Source organism: Macaca mulatta, chromosome 7, assembly GCF_049350105.2.
Source record: "Macaca mulatta isolate MMU2019108-1 chromosome 7, T2T-MMU8v2.0, whole genome shotgun sequence".
Lineage (NCBI taxonomy): Eukaryota > Metazoa > Chordata > Mammalia > Primates > Cercopithecidae > Macaca > Macaca mulatta.
This window is the reverse complement of record NC_133412.1, coordinates 27,776,090-27,792,647: the sequence shown is the minus strand read 5'-3', so window position 1 is coordinate 27,792,647 and position 16,558 is coordinate 27,776,090. Positions and strand designations below refer to the sequence as shown.

Below are 16,558 nucleotides of genomic sequence, written 5' to 3'. Positions count from 1 at the left end.
GGTTCTAAAATTCTAGAAAGGTTCTAAATTCAAAAAGTCTATGATGGCAGTCTTATGGTAGCTATTCGAAAAACTTAGATATCCAAGTATTCTTAGAATAACAAGTCAAAAGCTTGCTATTCTACATCGGAGGTTGAAAACTATGGCCATCTGTTTTTACAGGATCACTGCCACACTAGTTTGTTTACACATTTTTTCATACGGCAACAGCAGAGATCAATAGTTGTGTCAGAGACCACAGGGCTCTCCAACCCCATAAGGTTCCCCAAGCCTAAAATGTTTACTATCTATCCCTTTAAGAAAAATTTGCCAATTCTCATTCTACTTGATGTTCATTTGTTAGCTCCCAGCCAGAAGGAAAAAAGATTATTTTACCTTCTAAGAAGGCTAACAAAAAAGGAAACTAAGTAAAGCTAATGCAATATTTAATTTATTTACTTTTGGGGAAGGGCGGCAATCTGTCAAAATAAATATTCCCTATGTTACTATTTTTCCTTAGCCCTACTGAAGTGAAAGATTAAAAGGCACTACAAGAGAGTTATTATATAAAAAGCTGTTTCAGCAGTAAGCTGTGAGAAGTAGTCTCAGTAGCTCCTATGCTAAAAGACCTATAGCTGCTAATAATCATCCTCCTTCCATCTCTAGCCATCAAGTGTTAAGCTAACAAAACAGACCAAAAAAGCTGATAACAAACCACTGAGAAGGACATTTAAGCAGGATGACATACAAAGGAACGAATGCATAAAAACTAATCTTGGAATGAATCAGTAATAACTTTTAGGGAAGTACCTTATAGCATACTCAGTTTATTTTTATAATTGTTGTATGGCAATATTTTAAGTACAGAATTGATTTTACTATTACCTATAATTATGTTTAAATTCAGCCTTTTCTCTGATCCAAGTACGAACCAGGCCCGATCCCACTTAGCTTCTGAGATCAGGCACATTAGGTGCTATGGCTGTAGACACGGTAAACCTTTTCTGAGAGGAAAATGTCTCTAGTAGATGAAGAGAATTTGCTGTCTTGTTTAGGTCACATATTTGTCACTAGAGCGTCAACACCACCTATGGATAACTTCCATATTACTGGTTTGGAGTTGAGACGGGGTCTCACTGTCATAGGCTGGAGTATAATGGTGTGATCACGGCTCACTGAGGCCTCAACCTCCTGGGCTCAAGTAATTCTCCCACCTCAACCTCCTAAGTAGATGGGACTACAGGCGTGCACCACCACACCCAGCTAATTTTTGTATTTTTTGTAGAGACAGGGGTTTCACCATGTTACCTAGGCTGGTTTTGAACTCCTGGGCTCAAGCAATCCTCCTGCTTGAGTCTCCCAAAGTGCTGGGATTACAGGCATGAGCCACTGCACCTGGCCTGGATTTTTTTTTTAAGGGGGATGGTAAATGACACTTAAATAATTTAGTCTTTGACCACAGAATGGATGTGGGGAGAAAAAATTAAATCTACAACCTAGTCATAAATGATAATAAGTCCTACTTAAAGTTTACCATGTATTCTAAGAATTTACATATATTAGTTCATTCAACTCTCACAACAACCCTATGAAATAAGTACTATTATTATCTCCACTTTACAGACAGGGAAACAAAGGTAGAATGTTTAAGTAACATGCTGAAAACTACGCAGAAAGGGAGAGGGGGAACCAGTATTCAAACTGAGAGTCCATGCTCTTAGCCATTATTGCTAAACTGCATCTTGAAAAGAAAACAAGTACAAGCTTTGGTTTTGACATTTTTCAACTGCCTATTACCAGTTTAACATGTAAGGTTAAAATTATTCATAAAATATCCCCCATAAATACATAAAAATAACCTCAGACATTTTCAGTATAATCGGACAGACCAGGAAAAATGATGAAGCTTACACAGAGATTAGACAACAATGCTGACAATCTCACTGTATAAAACCTGATGCTTATTCTGATCAAAAGATCTCAGTCAGAACCTAAGACAACTTCCTCTTTCTGTACACACTTACCTTTCTCTTTGGTCTCACATTTTTCATTCTTTTCACCATTGCTCTATTGAATAGGGGGAAAAAAAAGTTTCAACTTTCATAGACACAAAAAATTCAACTTTAATACTTCATTTACTTCACTTAAACGTAAACTCTAAGAAAGGAAGTGTGCAGAGTACTGGCTTTTTATAAAAATGCGGACGAATAATAATGATAATAAAAGATTTCTTTGGCAATAGACAACAACTAAAATAACTAGCAACCTTTCAGAATCATAGAACTTTTCCTCAAAATTTACTTCATTTAAAGACCAAATACAATTTAACAGCACAAACTGCTACAGAAATTTAATATTTAATTTGATTAGAAAGTACTTCCTACAATTAAACAAAAATTCTGGCTATCCAATTCAGTGTCCTCCACCACATAATTAAAGCAAAATGAACTAATACAAAGTATTGCTTATGTAGTTTATTTTTTTCTTTTTTTTTGAGACGGAGTCTCGCTCTGTTGCCAGGCTGGATTGCAATGCCCACCTCCGCCTCCTGGATTCAAGCAATTCTCCTGCCTCAGCCTCCCGAGTAGCTGGGACTACAGGCGCGTGCTATACGCCCAGCTAATTTTTGTATTTTCAGTAGAGATGGGGTTTTGCCATGTTGGCCAGGATAGTCTTCATCTCTTAACCTTGTGATCCGCCTGCCTCAGCCTCCAAAAGTGCTGGGATTATAGGCGTGAGCCACCGTGCCCGGCCTATGTAGTTTACATTTTTTAACCAAGACAACATGGGATAATCCTGTAAGGTACTAACTCATTTTACAGATGGGGAAACAAAGGACCCACTTAGACCTTTTTTTTTGAGATAGGGTCTCACTCTAATGCTCAAGCTGGAGTGCAGATGCATGATCACTGCAGCCTGAACCTCCTGGGCTCAAGTGATCCTCCCACCTCAGCCTCCTGAGTAGCTGGGACTACAGGTGTGCACTACCACAACTGGCTAATTTAAAAAAAAAAATGTTTGTAGAGGCCAGGCGTGGTGGCTCACCCCTGTAATCCCAACACTTTGGGAGGCCAAGGTGGGCGGGTCACCTGAGGTTGGGAGTTCAAGACCAGCCTGACCAACATGGAGAAACCTTGTCTCTACTAAAAATGTAAAATTAGCCGGGCATGGTGGTGCATGCCTATAATTCCAGTTACTTGGAAGGCTGAAGGAGGAGAATCGCTTGAACCCGGGAGGTGGAGGTTGCAGTGAGCTGAGACTGCACCACTGCACTCCAGCCTGGGCAACAAGAGTGAAACTCCATTTAAAAAAAAAAAAGTTTGTAGAGACGGGGTTTTTCCATGTTGCCCAGGCTGGTCTCAAATTCCTGGACTCAAATGACCCATCCACGTTGGCCTCCCAAAGTGCTGGGATTACAGGTGTGAACCACCACACCCAGGCAACAATGACTTTTTCATGAAAGGGATGATGATCCACACGGAATGATAACTAAAAGCTACAAAATGCCTAAGAAAAAAATCAAAGCAGAAATTTTCCCATGGATTTCAACTTATATTTTAGGAAAGATAGTTTCCGAGGAGGTAAAGGAAGGGAGGTACAGTGATAGCTGGCAGCTACAGACTAAGTCACTGATGGCTTTTGGCAAAGAGATGATGTAGCTGAAAAGACCACAAGTAGTCACTAAACAGATGAGAAAAAATGGGAGAGAAGCCAGGCACGGTGGATCACTCCTGTAATCTCAGCACTTTGGGAGGCCAAGGTGGGCAGACTGCTTAAGGTCAGAAGTTCAAGAACAGCCTGGCCAACATGGTGAAACCCCATCTCTACTAAAAATACGAAAATTAGCTGGGGGTAGTCGTGGGTGCCTGTAATCCCAGCTACTCAGGAGGCTGAGGCCTAGGAGATTTAGTTGAACCCAGCAAGCAGAGGTTGCAGCAAGCTGAGATCCCACCACTATACTCCAGCCTGGGCAACAGAGTGAAACTCTGTCTCAAAAAAAAAAAGAGTCAGGCGCGGTGGCTCAGGTCTGTAATCCCAGCACTTTGGGAGGCTGAGGCGGGCAGATCACTGGAGGTCAGGAGTTGGAGACCAGCCTGGCCAACATGGTGAAACCCTGTCTCTACTAAAAATACAAAAATTAGCCGAGTGTGGTGGCGGGTGTAATCCCAGCTACTTGGGAAGCTGAGGCAGGAGAATCGCTTGAACTCAGGAGGTGGAAGTTGCAGTGAGCCAAGATCACGCCATTGCACTCCAGCCTGTGCGACAAGAATGAGACTGTCTCAAAAAAAAAAAAAAAAAAAAAAAAAGAGAGAGAGAGAAAAAGGGGAAAACTGGGGGAGAAAAAGGAGGAGAAAGCAAAGGAAAAAGAATGAAAAGAATGAGACCTCAGAAACAGATAAAAGCCTTGGTACCAAAGTAGTATACTAAATCTTTTAATGTAAATTACATGATTAGAAAGAAGAAACTTAAAAATCGTCTATTTCAATACTATAATTTGGGAAACAAGAAAACAGTCCCAGAGTGGTTAAAAAAGTTTTGACACAGGACCAGATGCAGATATAATAAATCACAGCTCAGCTCAAATGATCTTTCTATTGCTCTAATTAAGTTTATAATGTCTGCTAAAAAACGAATTAATGCACAGAAAATATTGCTATAGAAATTCATAGAAAAATCTGAAGTCAACTGAGGCTAGAATATTTAATTCAAATTATTTTCTTTTTTTTGAGACAGAGTTGCTCTGTTGCCCAGGCTGGAGTGCAATGGTACGATCTCGGCTCACTGCAGCCTTTGCCTCCCGGGTTCAAGCGATTCTCTCACCTCAGCCTCTCTAGTAGCTGGGACTACAGGCGCAAGCCACCACATCCAGCTAACTTTTGTATTTTTAGTAGACATCGGGTTTCACTACGTTGGCCAGGCTGGTTTCGAGCTCCTGGCCTCAGGTGATCTGCTTGCCTCGGCCTCCCAAAGTGCTGGGATTACAGGCGTGAGCCACCATGCCCAGCCTTAAATAAATTTCTAATTAAAACATTAAATTTTATCCTTGTTGCCTAAAAGAACTTTATAGTGGTATCTCAACTCTTTTTAAGCAAATCATCTGATAAGCAGAAATGGTCTTTTAACTCACATTAAATTTGAAATACCTTTTGGGTTTTGTCTTTGGAATCCAATACATTCTCCAAAGAACCTTTAGCCAACGTGCCACCATCCTCTCTTCCTGTTTCCTGTCTTTTCTGTTGTAGCCGCTGTGCTTCCTCCTGCCTGTCCTTTTCCTCAAGTTTTTTCCGGACTTCGGCTTCTTCATATCTAGTTGAAAAAATAAGTCAAGATTGTCTTTTATTGGCGTTAATTGTGGAAATTAGAGTTTCAGTTCTGTAAAATTAGTATCCTGCCTTGAGTTATTTCATGGCTACATGCTTTCTCCCTCCACCACAATTCACACATCTGCCGCCTGAGGTCATTTGTGGATTTACTTCAAATTGCCCAGAACTCTTAAAAAAAAACTGTATGTTCTCAAGTTGAAGTTATTTAGTCCTTTTTGCTTTCTATCCTACTAATTTCAACCTTTTATATTGATTCAAATCTGCTGCAATTTGCTTTTCAAAGAAAAAATCCTAATTCTTTCGGCAAAAGAAACAGCCCAAATATCACACTTACTTTATAATTTAGGATAAAACTGTAAAAAGGAGCATTCAAAAAGCAGTGGAAAGTATTACCAAAGTCCCAAGTTACGTTTTTTTAAAGGATGACTTCACTGAAATTTCCAACTTGTTGGCAGTTAAACAGTTATCTGAACTACAGTTAGCAGATATCCAAGGAATTTAGAACTATTCCCTACTAAATTATAGGTGGCTGAGTGCGGTGGCTCACATCTGCAATCCCAGGACTTTGGGAGGCCAAGGCAGGCGGATAATGTGAGGTCAGGAGTTCGAGACCAGCCTGACCAACATGGTGAAACCCCATCACTACTAAAAATACAAAATTAGCCAGGCGTGGTGGCACATATCTGTAATCCCAGCTACTTGGGAGGCTGAGGCAGGAGAATCACTTGAACTGGGAAGGCAGAGGATGCAGTGAGCCAAGATCATGTGACTGCACTCCAGCCTGGGTAACAGAGTGAGATTCCATCTCTAAATAAATGAATGAATGAATGAATGAATGAATGAATGGCAATGTTTGCTATTATTGCCAGGACAGACTGTATGTTACCATAGACCTGCAATCTTGTTTGCCCTAATTATCAATGCTCGGCAATGCCTGTGAGTTTCAAATTTAAAGACAGAGAAAGAGAAGACAGAACAAGGAAAAAAATAAATAATTGACTAGGGTCAATAATTAGTAAAAGATGAATCAATAGTTTCCATTTTATTATTCTTCATTGTATCTTTACATTTTATATGCTCTTTTTTTCTTTTCTTTCTTTTTTTTTGAGACAGAATCTCACTGTCGCCTAGGATGGAGTGCATTGGCGCAATCTCAGTTCACTGCAACCTCCATCTCCCAGGTTCAAGTAATTCTCCTGACTCAAGACTACTGAGTAGCTGGGACTACAGGCACACACCACCATGCCTGGCTAATTTTTGTGTTTTTAGTAGAGACAGGGTTTCATCATGTGGCCAGGCTTGTCTCAAACTCCTAACCTCAGGTGACTCACCTGCCTCGGCCACCCAAAGTGCTGGGATTACAGGTGTGAGCCACTGTGGCTGGCTGTGTTTTTTTTTTTTTTCCTCTTTTGAGACACAGTCTCACTCTGTCACCCAGGCTGGGGTACAGTCGCGTGATCTCGGCTCACTGCAACCTCTGCCTCCTGGGTTCAAGTGATTCTCCTGCCTCAACCTCCCAAGTACCTGGGACTACAGGTGTGTGCCACCACACCCACCTAATTTTTGTATTTTTAGTAGAGACAGGGTTTCACTATGTTGGCCAGGCTGATCTTGAACTCCTGACGTCCGGTGATCCACCCGTCCTGGCCTCCCAAAGTGCTGGGATTACATACAGGTGTGAGTCACCGTACCCAGCCTTATATGCTCTTTTGAGTGAATACTCCAAAATGAAAAATTTCTAAATAAACAGAAAAAACTATATAGAAAAGGTGACTATTCAAAGAATTGTGCCAGCTTCACATATTTAAAATTTTAAGTTTACTTTAAAGATGACTTCTGAACTCAAAATTATTTGGTACCACACATTTTCAACATCATGTTAATAGTGACCAAAAATGTGCCATCTATCAATAAGATCATTCATGCACCAAACAAGAATTACATCTTTAGCTCTTGTAGAAGAAATTAGCATGTCACACAAAGCTGTGTTATTCCTCAAGTGAAAGAAATATTAGGAAAATAGGGCTTCTCCTCTAAATATCTGAGCAGTTAATTTCCTTTTTTTTTTTTTTTGATGGAGTCTTGCTCTGTCGCCCAGGCTGGAGTGCAAAGGCATGATCTCAGCTCACTGCAACCTCTACCTTCTGGGTTCAAGCAATTCTCCTGCCTCAGCCTCCTGAGTAGCTGGGATTACGGGCGCATGCCACTGTGCCCAGCTAATTTTTGCATTTTTAGTAGAAAAGGGGTCTCACCATGTTGACCAAGCTGGTCTTGAACTCCTGGCCTAAGGTGATTCACCCTCCTTGGCCTTCCAAAGTGCTGGGATTACAGGTGTGAGCCACCATGTCCAGCCATTAAACAGTTAATTTTTTTTTTTTTTTTTTTTTGAGACAGTTTCACACTGTCACCCGGGCTTGAGTGCAGTGGCGGGATCTCGGCTCACTGCAACCTCCGCCTCTCAGGTTCAAGTGTTTCTCCTTGCCTCCACCTCCCAAGTAGCTGGGATTCCAAGTTCCCACCACCATGGCCCGCTAATTTTTTTGTATTTTTAGTAGAGACGGGGTTTCACTATGTTGGCTGGGCTGGTCTTGAACTCCTGACCTTGTGATCAGTCTACCTTGGCCTCCCAAAGTGCTGGGAGTACAGTCATAAGCCACCCTGCCTGGCCTAAGAAGTTAATTTCTATCTTTATGCTTAGCAATTCCTTCTGAGTTATTTATTCCATTGACTGAAATGATCACTAATATTGATAGGAACATGGTGATTATGACACACTATTTTAAAAATGCTATCCTTTAAAAAATAAAGGTAGGAGAGAGAATTCTAATTTTGGTAATGGCTTAGTAGTTTCCATTGTTCTGAACCGCTCACAACTATAACCTCTGGATGACCTACAACTACCTGAAGGATTGGAAAACTGCCATAATCAGGAAGAAAGTAGATGGGGTTGACACTTGAAAGAAACGAAGGGCATTAGTAAGATTCCCATTTTTTATGGTTTCACACCTAAGGCAGGCCTCAGTGCTGAAAACAGCTAAAATTCCAATAGAAACCCCAATCCCAGAGAACCAGAGTTCCAAATTCTTTGTATAGACTTGCCCAAATTGCCAGCTGACACCTGAATTAAGCACACCTGGGAAAGATACTAAGGCGACCAGCTAAGTCTAAAAGAATTGAAAAGAATGTCAGTTGCCACTTACCATAGACAAGACAGAAAACTTTTCGTTTGAGTATAGCGAAGTTAACTGCTTATTGGGACAAAACAACAACGACGACGACAACAATGACTACTATTCAGAGGACCAAAGAAGAGTGCAGAGCCTATAAATTTATCATTCACAATGTCCAAAGTTACTAGTACCAAAAAAAGAAAAATAGGACAACAACAAAAGAAAAGGCACTGCATACTGACTCTAAGATGATGCATTTAGCATACAAAGATTTTAGAGCAGCTGTTACAACTATGCTCAAGGGCATAAATGAAAATGTGCTTGCAATAAATGAACAAATAGGAAATCTCTGCAAAAAAATAATAGACACTATAAAAAAGAACCACATCAAAATTCTAGAATTGGGCTGGGCGCAGTGGCTCATGCCTAGAATCCTAACACTTTGGCAGGCCCTGGTAGGAGGACTGCTTGAGCCTAGAGCTTGAGACCAGCTTGGGAAACATGGTGAAACCCTGTCTCTACAAAAAAACACAAAAAAAACTAACTGGGCTGGTGGTGTGCATCTGTAGTCCCAGCTGTTCAGGAGGTGAAGGTGAGAGAATCACTTGATGCCAGGAAGCTGAGGTTGCAGTGAACTGTGTTCACGCCACTATATACTCCAACCTGGACAACAGAGTGAGACTCTGTCTCAAAAAAAAAAAAAGGAAGAAATTCTAGAATTGAAACATGTAACTGAAAAAAATTCACTCAATAGAAAATTGGAGATGACAAAGTAAAGTCAGTATTTGAAGGAAGAATTGGCCTGGGCAATATAGTAAGACCCCATCTCTATAAAATATAAAATTAGCCAGGAGCAGAGGTGTGTGCCTGTAGTTCTACTGATGTTATGAGGCTGAGGTGGGATTGCTTGAGCCCAGGAGTTTGAGGATGCAGTGAGCTAGGGTCATACCACTGCACTTTAGCCTGGGCAACAGAGTGAGACCTTGTCTCAAAAGAAAAAAAGGATGAAAGAGTGATAAAAATTATTCAATCCAGGCTGGGCGTGGTGGCTCATACCTGTAATCCCAACACTTTGGGAGGCCGAGGTGCATGGATCACCTGAGGTCAGGAGTTTGAGAACAGCCTCGTCAACATGGTGAACCCCCACCTCTAGTAGAAATACAAAATTAGCCAGGTGTGTGGCACACACTTGTAGTCCCAGCTACTTGGGAGGCTGAGATAGGAGAATTGCTTGAACCTGGGAGGTGGAGGCTGCAGTGAGCCAAGATCGTGTGCCACTGTACTCCAGCCAGGGTGAGACAGAGTGAGACTCCGTCTGAAAAAAAAAAGAAAATTACCCAATCTGAAAAACAAAGAGAAAATGATTAAAACAAAACAAAACAGAACAAAGCCTTAGGGATTCACTGGACAAAATCAAAAAGCCTATCGTATGTATAGCTGGAATTCCAGCAAGAATATGAAAATGAGGCAGAAAAAATGCTTAGTATCAGAAACAATGGAGGCCAGAAGACAGTGGAATAGCAGCTCTGAAGTGACAAAAGGGAAAATTAAAACCTGTCAACATAGAATCCTGTAAGAATGAAGATGAGGGCGGGGTGTGGCAGCTCATGCCTGTAATCCCAGCACTTTGGGAGGCCAAGGCAGGCGGATCATCTGAAGTCAGGAATTCAAGACCAGCCTGGCCAACATGGTAAAACTCCATCTCTACCAAAAAACACAAAAATTAGCCAGGCGTGGTGGTGTGTGCCTGTAGTCCCAGCTACGTGGGGAGGCTGAGGTGGGAGGATCGCTTGATCTTGGGGGTGGAAGTTGCAGTGAGCCAAGATCATGCCACTAGACTCCAGCCTTCATGACAGAGTGAGACCCTGTCTCAAAAAAAAAAAAGTATTCCCAGAGGTTAAGAGGGACATAATGATAAAAAGGTCAATTCATCAAGAAACCAAAAGGGCCATAAATGTTTATGTGCCTAAAAACAGAATTTCAAAATACATGAAACAAAAACTGAGAGAACTGAAGGCATAAATAGATACAGTTAAATATTTTAACACCCTTCTCTCAGTAATTGTTACAACTTGAACCCCCACCCCACAATCAGGAAAGACAAAGAAGATCTGAATATTATCAGCCATTCTGACCTGAATGACATATAGAGAACAGTATATTCAACAACCACATTTTCTTTGCAAGTGCACATGGTACACTCACCGAGAGACCACATGCCGAGCCATAAAACAAGAATACATTTAAAAGGACTGAATGTCTTTAGCCACAATGAAATTAAATTAGAAATCAATAAGATATAAGAAGAATCCCACATATTTGGAAATTAAACAACACATTTCTAAATGATCCACGGGTCAAGGAAGAAAGGGAAATTAGAAAATATTTCAAAATAAATTATAAAGTTCTACTGGGAAAACAACAGATCTATGAAAATTAGTGTGTTAAAATAAAATAAATGGAACAAAAGTGAATGATGAACCCATCAAGAGATGTGAGAGGAGAAAAGAAAAACTGAGTAACTTCAGATAGAATTTTACAAAAACAGATGTTTCACCATATTCCATCTGCTTAGGCAATACGCAGGGATAATGGATTCTCAAATCTCCAGCAGGACCTTGCTTATTGGTGTGCTCACTTCCCCCACTTCTCTACTGCACTGTGTTAAGAACTCGGTCATAGAATAGCAAGCATGTATCCCTATTATCTCTATGGAAACATCAACACCACTTTCCTGCCTATCTCATATGCCAGCATCATTTCACTGTTAGAAACAGAAGTGAAAGAGCAAAATTATGCAACTGTTTTACCTTGCCTCCTCAATGCAAATCACTAGAGGGCCAGGACGAAAGGTATTACAGAACAAGAATGCTTCCACTATTAATAACAACGAAAATAGTACAAACACTTACTGAGTATTTGATATGTGCCAGACACCATCTAAGTGTTTGTAAATGTTAATTTTCTTAATGCACTATGAGGTAGGTTTTATGATTATCCTAGTTACGGATGAGGAAACTGAGGCAGAAGGAGGCTAAGTAATTTGCCCAAGCTCACACAATTAATAAGAAAAAAACTGGGATCCATACCCAGGGAGTCTGGCTCCGTACACTTACCTACTGCTCTATATTTCTTCTCTAGCAGTGTTCTATGCTGGAACAGTATGTGAACTGTCTGCCCTAAGAAGTAAGCACAGTCAGCCTAAATCCTTTTGAGAGCAGAAATGAAAAAACTTTAAGATTCTTTTTTCCTATTTTCTTCTCTTATCCACACCTTACCGCCTACCTTGCATTTGTTCTACAGTCTCCATAAATCTAATTGAATTAGAGCTGATGTCTCTCCTACTTTGCAGCTTCAGTTGGTAAGCTGAAGTGAGAGCAAGGCATGCTCTCTGAAACTGACTTGTGATTATTTTACCCGCTTAATCCCTTTTACTAGGATTCTGATACCTCCAGACTTGGTCAAAATTACGTCTAAGACCTCCCCTAACATGAATGTAACAGAAATGGATTAAGTCTATGGTATGAGAGGTGTCCATGAAAAAAGACAATAATAAGAAATGGGACAGGCAAACAAATGCTTAACAAGTATTCCTTAAAGGCAGGTGATATTGAAATCTGTTTTCTAGCCACTTTCTAGGTCTTTTTGCTAAAGCGTTTTTTTCAGAATCTGGGACTATATCTATAGTGGCCACCCCAGAGCCCATGCAGCCACCCCTGGGACACGGGACAGCGGGCCACGGACCCCGCTGGGCACACACGCCTCCATGGTCGTAGACCATGACGTCAGATGACTGGGCAGAATTTAGCAGAAAATTTATCCCAAGATGTTGAGGGCTTTCACTTTAAAGCTATAATCTATTCTCCAAACCTAGAGAGCATATACCCTCATGCCCGTTCTCAGACTGCCAGCCTGACAAGAGAGAAATCCTAGTCATGCAGATTTCAGAGACTTAAAGGAGGAAAAGAGCTCTGTGGTTGACTTATTACAGAATTAGGACAGGACAGATATGAAGATATGTTCACACAGAGTTGCTCTAAATGTCCATGAAAGACACCAACATGGGGCAGGAGGCTGGGAGAGGACAGACAGGGAAGAAAACAGAGTGAAAAGGTTCTCCACATCTAGCTGCAAAATAACCTATACACAGGAAAAATTCAAAGTACATTTAACAAGCCTTAGAATTGCAAAGGACCCAGCGGTTATTTAGTAACAGGGACCTCATTACACTGAAAGATGAGCCATTCTAACAGGCCATAAAAAGTAAATATCTAAATAATGAATCATTTTCTCGATGACTTCCTTTATAAGTTGAGAGTTATTTTATTTTTTTGAGATGGAGTCTCACTCTGTCACCCAGGCTAAAGTGCAGTGGCAAGATCTCAGTTCACTGCAACCTCTGCCTCCCGGGCTCAAGCGATTCTCCTGCCTCAGTCTCCTGAGTAGCTGGGATTACAGCTGCCTGCCACTTTTTTTGTATTTTTAGTAGAGACAGGGTTTTACCACGTTGGCCAGGCTGGTCACAAACTCCTGGCCTCAAGTAATCCGGCCGCCTGGGCCTCCCAAGGTGCAGGGATTACAGACCTGAGCCACTGCTCCTGGTCAGAATATTTTTAAATACAAGTAACATATGATACACTGTTAGTGAAAAAAAAATTCAAGCCAGGAAAGAAATATGTCACCCTGGTTAAATCTTTCGGTTTCCTCCTTCTATTTATTATTTGCATCAAACATCTCTCAGTTTGCCGTTTTTCACTAGCCAGGCTTTGGCAGCTTGTATCACTTAAAACCAGTTCCATTGTTCTCTCCTGTATCACATTGCTGAGAATGCTTTTGGTTTTATCTATTAACATTTTTTATGCTACAGATACAGGCAGAAATTTATCTACTAGGAGCTACATGACAACATTATGTTGTTGATAAGGGAAACAATTTAAATTTTAAAGAATGACTAATGGCCAGGTGCAGTGGCTCATGCCTGTAATCCCAGCACTTTGGGAGGCCGAGGTAGGCGGATCACCGGAGGTCGGGAGTTCCAGACCATCCTGACCAACATGGAGAAACCTTGTCTCTACTAAAAATACAAAATTAGCCGGGCATGGTGGCACATGCCTGTAATCCCACCTACTCGGGAGGCTGAGGCAGCAGAATCACTTGAACCCGAGAGGTAAATGTTGCGGTGAGCTGAGATCACACCATTGCACTCCAGCCTGGGAAACAAGAGTGAAACTCTGTCTCAAAAAAAAAAAAAAAAAAAAAAAAGACTAATGACTAAAAACTGAAACATACTGTTTTTGTTTTGTAATTATTTTTATAAACCTTGTAAGCAAGTCACGGCAAATACCAGAATCAGGTTTTTTTTTCTAAATTTAAATAACTTCTGTAACTAAGCAGATCAAAACTAACAGTAAATACTTCATTCCCATAAGCATAGTGTCCAGGAGCAGAATGCACCAAAGAACATATGAAGAATTAAATTTTTCTAAAGAATACTGCCAGAAACTTACAAATATTATAACTCAGAAATACTGGGGCCAGGAGCGGTGGCCCACGCCTGTAATCCCAGCACTTTGGGAGGCCAAGGCAGGTGGATCATAAGGTCAGGAGATCAAGGCCATCCTGGCTAACACAGTGAAATCCCGTCTCTACTAAAAATACAAAAAATTAGCCGGGCGTGGTGGTGGGCACCTGCAGTCCTAGCTACCTGCAGTCCTGAGGCAGGAGAATGGCGTGAACCCAGGAGGGGAGCTTGCAGCGAGCCGAGATCGCACCACTGCACCTCAGTCTGGGCGACAGAGCAAGGCTCTGTCTAAAAAAAAAAAATTGGACTATTATACGAATCGTCAGATATAAATCAGTAAATCTTAAATATTATTTTTATCTTCTAAATTTACATTATTTTAAGTATTTCATAATATCTGTACCTTAGTTTAAGGCTTTCAGAGAGTCTTTCAGCTTCTTCAACGGCTTTTTTGATGTTTGCAGGTCCAAGAACTGAATGGAAATAATCCTAAAATTATAGGAAAACCATCCCATATTGTTAGTACTGGGCATTGCATGTAACACTAGTGCTAAAATCATTAAACTCATGGTGCTTATATAAAGGGAAGTTTGTTTTATTACGATGGAAGATTTTTAAAAACTTTTAACCTATACACACGTATAATTTATTCTCCAAATGTCTCAAAAGTATGTCTTCATACCATTAGTAAGTTAAAAAGATCCACTAGTTCATAAATTTGACTTATTTGTAAGTCACCATTAAAAAGTATAAATAACATTCTTGTTATTTATAAGTGCCAAAGAAAAAAAACCTTTCAAGAATAAAGTATCTTTTCTTTTCTTTTTTTTTTTTTTTTTTGAGACAGAGTCTTGCTCTGTCACCCAGGCTGGAGTGCAGTGGCGTGATCTTGGCTCACTGCAAGCTCCGCCTCCCAGGTTCACGCCATTCTCCTGCCTCAGCCTCCCGAGTAGCTGGGACTACAGGCGCCCGCCACCTCGCCCGGCTAGTTTTTTTGTATTTTTTAGTAGAGACGGGGTTTCACTGTGTCAGCCAGGATGGTCTCAATCTCCTGACCTCGTGATCCGCCCGTCTCGGCCTCCCAAAGTGCTGGGATTACAGGCTTGAGCCACCGCGCCCGGCCTAAAGTATCTTTTCTTATTAAAAATATGTACCTAGTTTTCTTCCTCTGGTCTCACAATGAAGCAAACTGTGTACAGATACAACATGAAATTTGTTTTGTTTACTTGTTCTAAACAGATATTTTTGCTTCCACCTGTACTTTACCTGTACATTTACACATTAGGAAACTCTGAGCAACTAAAAAACCAAATGATAGAAAATAAATAATTAATAGTATAATCTAGGCCAGGCACGGTGACTCACACCTATAATCCCAGAACTTTGGGAGGCCAAGGCGGGCATATCACTCGAGAACAGGAATTCAAGACCAGCCTGGCCAACATGGTGAAACCCCATGTCTGCTAAAAATACCAAAACCAGCTGGATATGGTGGTACATGCCTGTAATCCCAGCTACTCGGGAAGCTGAGGCAGAAGAATCACTTGAACCCAGGAGGCGGAGGTTGCAGTGAGCCAAGATCGCACCACTGCACTCCAGCCTGGGTGACAGAACGAGACTCTGTCTTGGAAAAAAAAAAAAAAAAATTATAATCTACCTTTAAAAAATGCAAATGGTAGAAGGTTTGGCATATAATTTACTGACAAGTACAATGAAGTTGTTGTTGCTTTTTTTTTACATCACTACTCCAAGAGGTCACTCATTAGATACTACAATCAGATATTTTCAAATCAAGGTTGGTATGACATGGCAGTAGCTAGTTAAGTCAGTTGAATGACTCCTGGATCAAGGATTTGCCACAACATGTCAATATGACTTTGCAAATAGAGCCTACTAGCACAGTTTATTACAAATTATAATAATCATAATTTGTAAAAAGAAGGGTTGTAGCTCAGAGGTACCCATCTTTGGCTCTCAGTCATGAAGAGCTGTAATGGTGGAGCCACATAAACATATATAACAGCCCATATAAACAGATATAACTTACAGATTACTTATGATACAAATAAACAAACATAACATAACTTCTGTAACTAGGCAGATCAAAACTAACAGTAGGCTGTGTGTGGTGGCTCACTTCTGTAATCCCAGCACTTTGGGAGGCCGGGGCGGGTGAATCACCTGAGGTCAGGAGTTTGAGACCAGCTTGACCAACACGGGGAAACCCTGTCTCTACTAAAAACGCAAAAATTAGCTAGGCGTGCTGGTGCACGCCTGTAATCCCAGCTACTCGGGAGGCTGAGGCAGGAGAATCACCTGAACCCAGGAGGTGGAGGTTGCAGTGAGCTGAGATCGTGCCATGGTACTCCAGCCTGGGCAACAAGAGTGAAACTCCGTCTCGGGACGGGGGAAAAAAGGAAAACAAAACAAAACAAAACAAAAAAACTACCAGTAGGCTGGGTGCAGTGGCTCACACATGTAATCCTAGCACATTGGGAGGCTGAGGTGGGTGGATCACCTGAGGTCAGGAGTTCAAAACTAACCTGGCCAACATGGCAAACCCC

At 41.1% G+C, this 16,558-nt stretch overlaps 1 protein-coding gene across 16 annotated transcripts in view; it reads right to left on the bottom strand.

The window, feature by feature from the left end:
• The window catches only part of USP8 (ubiquitin specific peptidase 8), a 78,351-nt gene that overhangs the window by 36,910 nt on the left and 24,883 nt on the right, over window positions 1-16,558 (bottom strand). For 10 of the 16 annotated variants that reach the window (XM_015142210.3, XM_077938533.1, XM_077938535.1 and 7 more), the window contains 3 exon segments: window positions 14,398-14,483; window positions 5,124-5,286; window positions 2,004-2,046 (listed from right to left, as the gene is read on the bottom strand). In XM_015142210.3, the coding sequence (XP_014997696.3) occupies window positions 2,004-2,046; window positions 5,124-5,286; window positions 14,398-14,483 (292 nt within the window). 16 annotated transcript variants of the gene reach the window in all.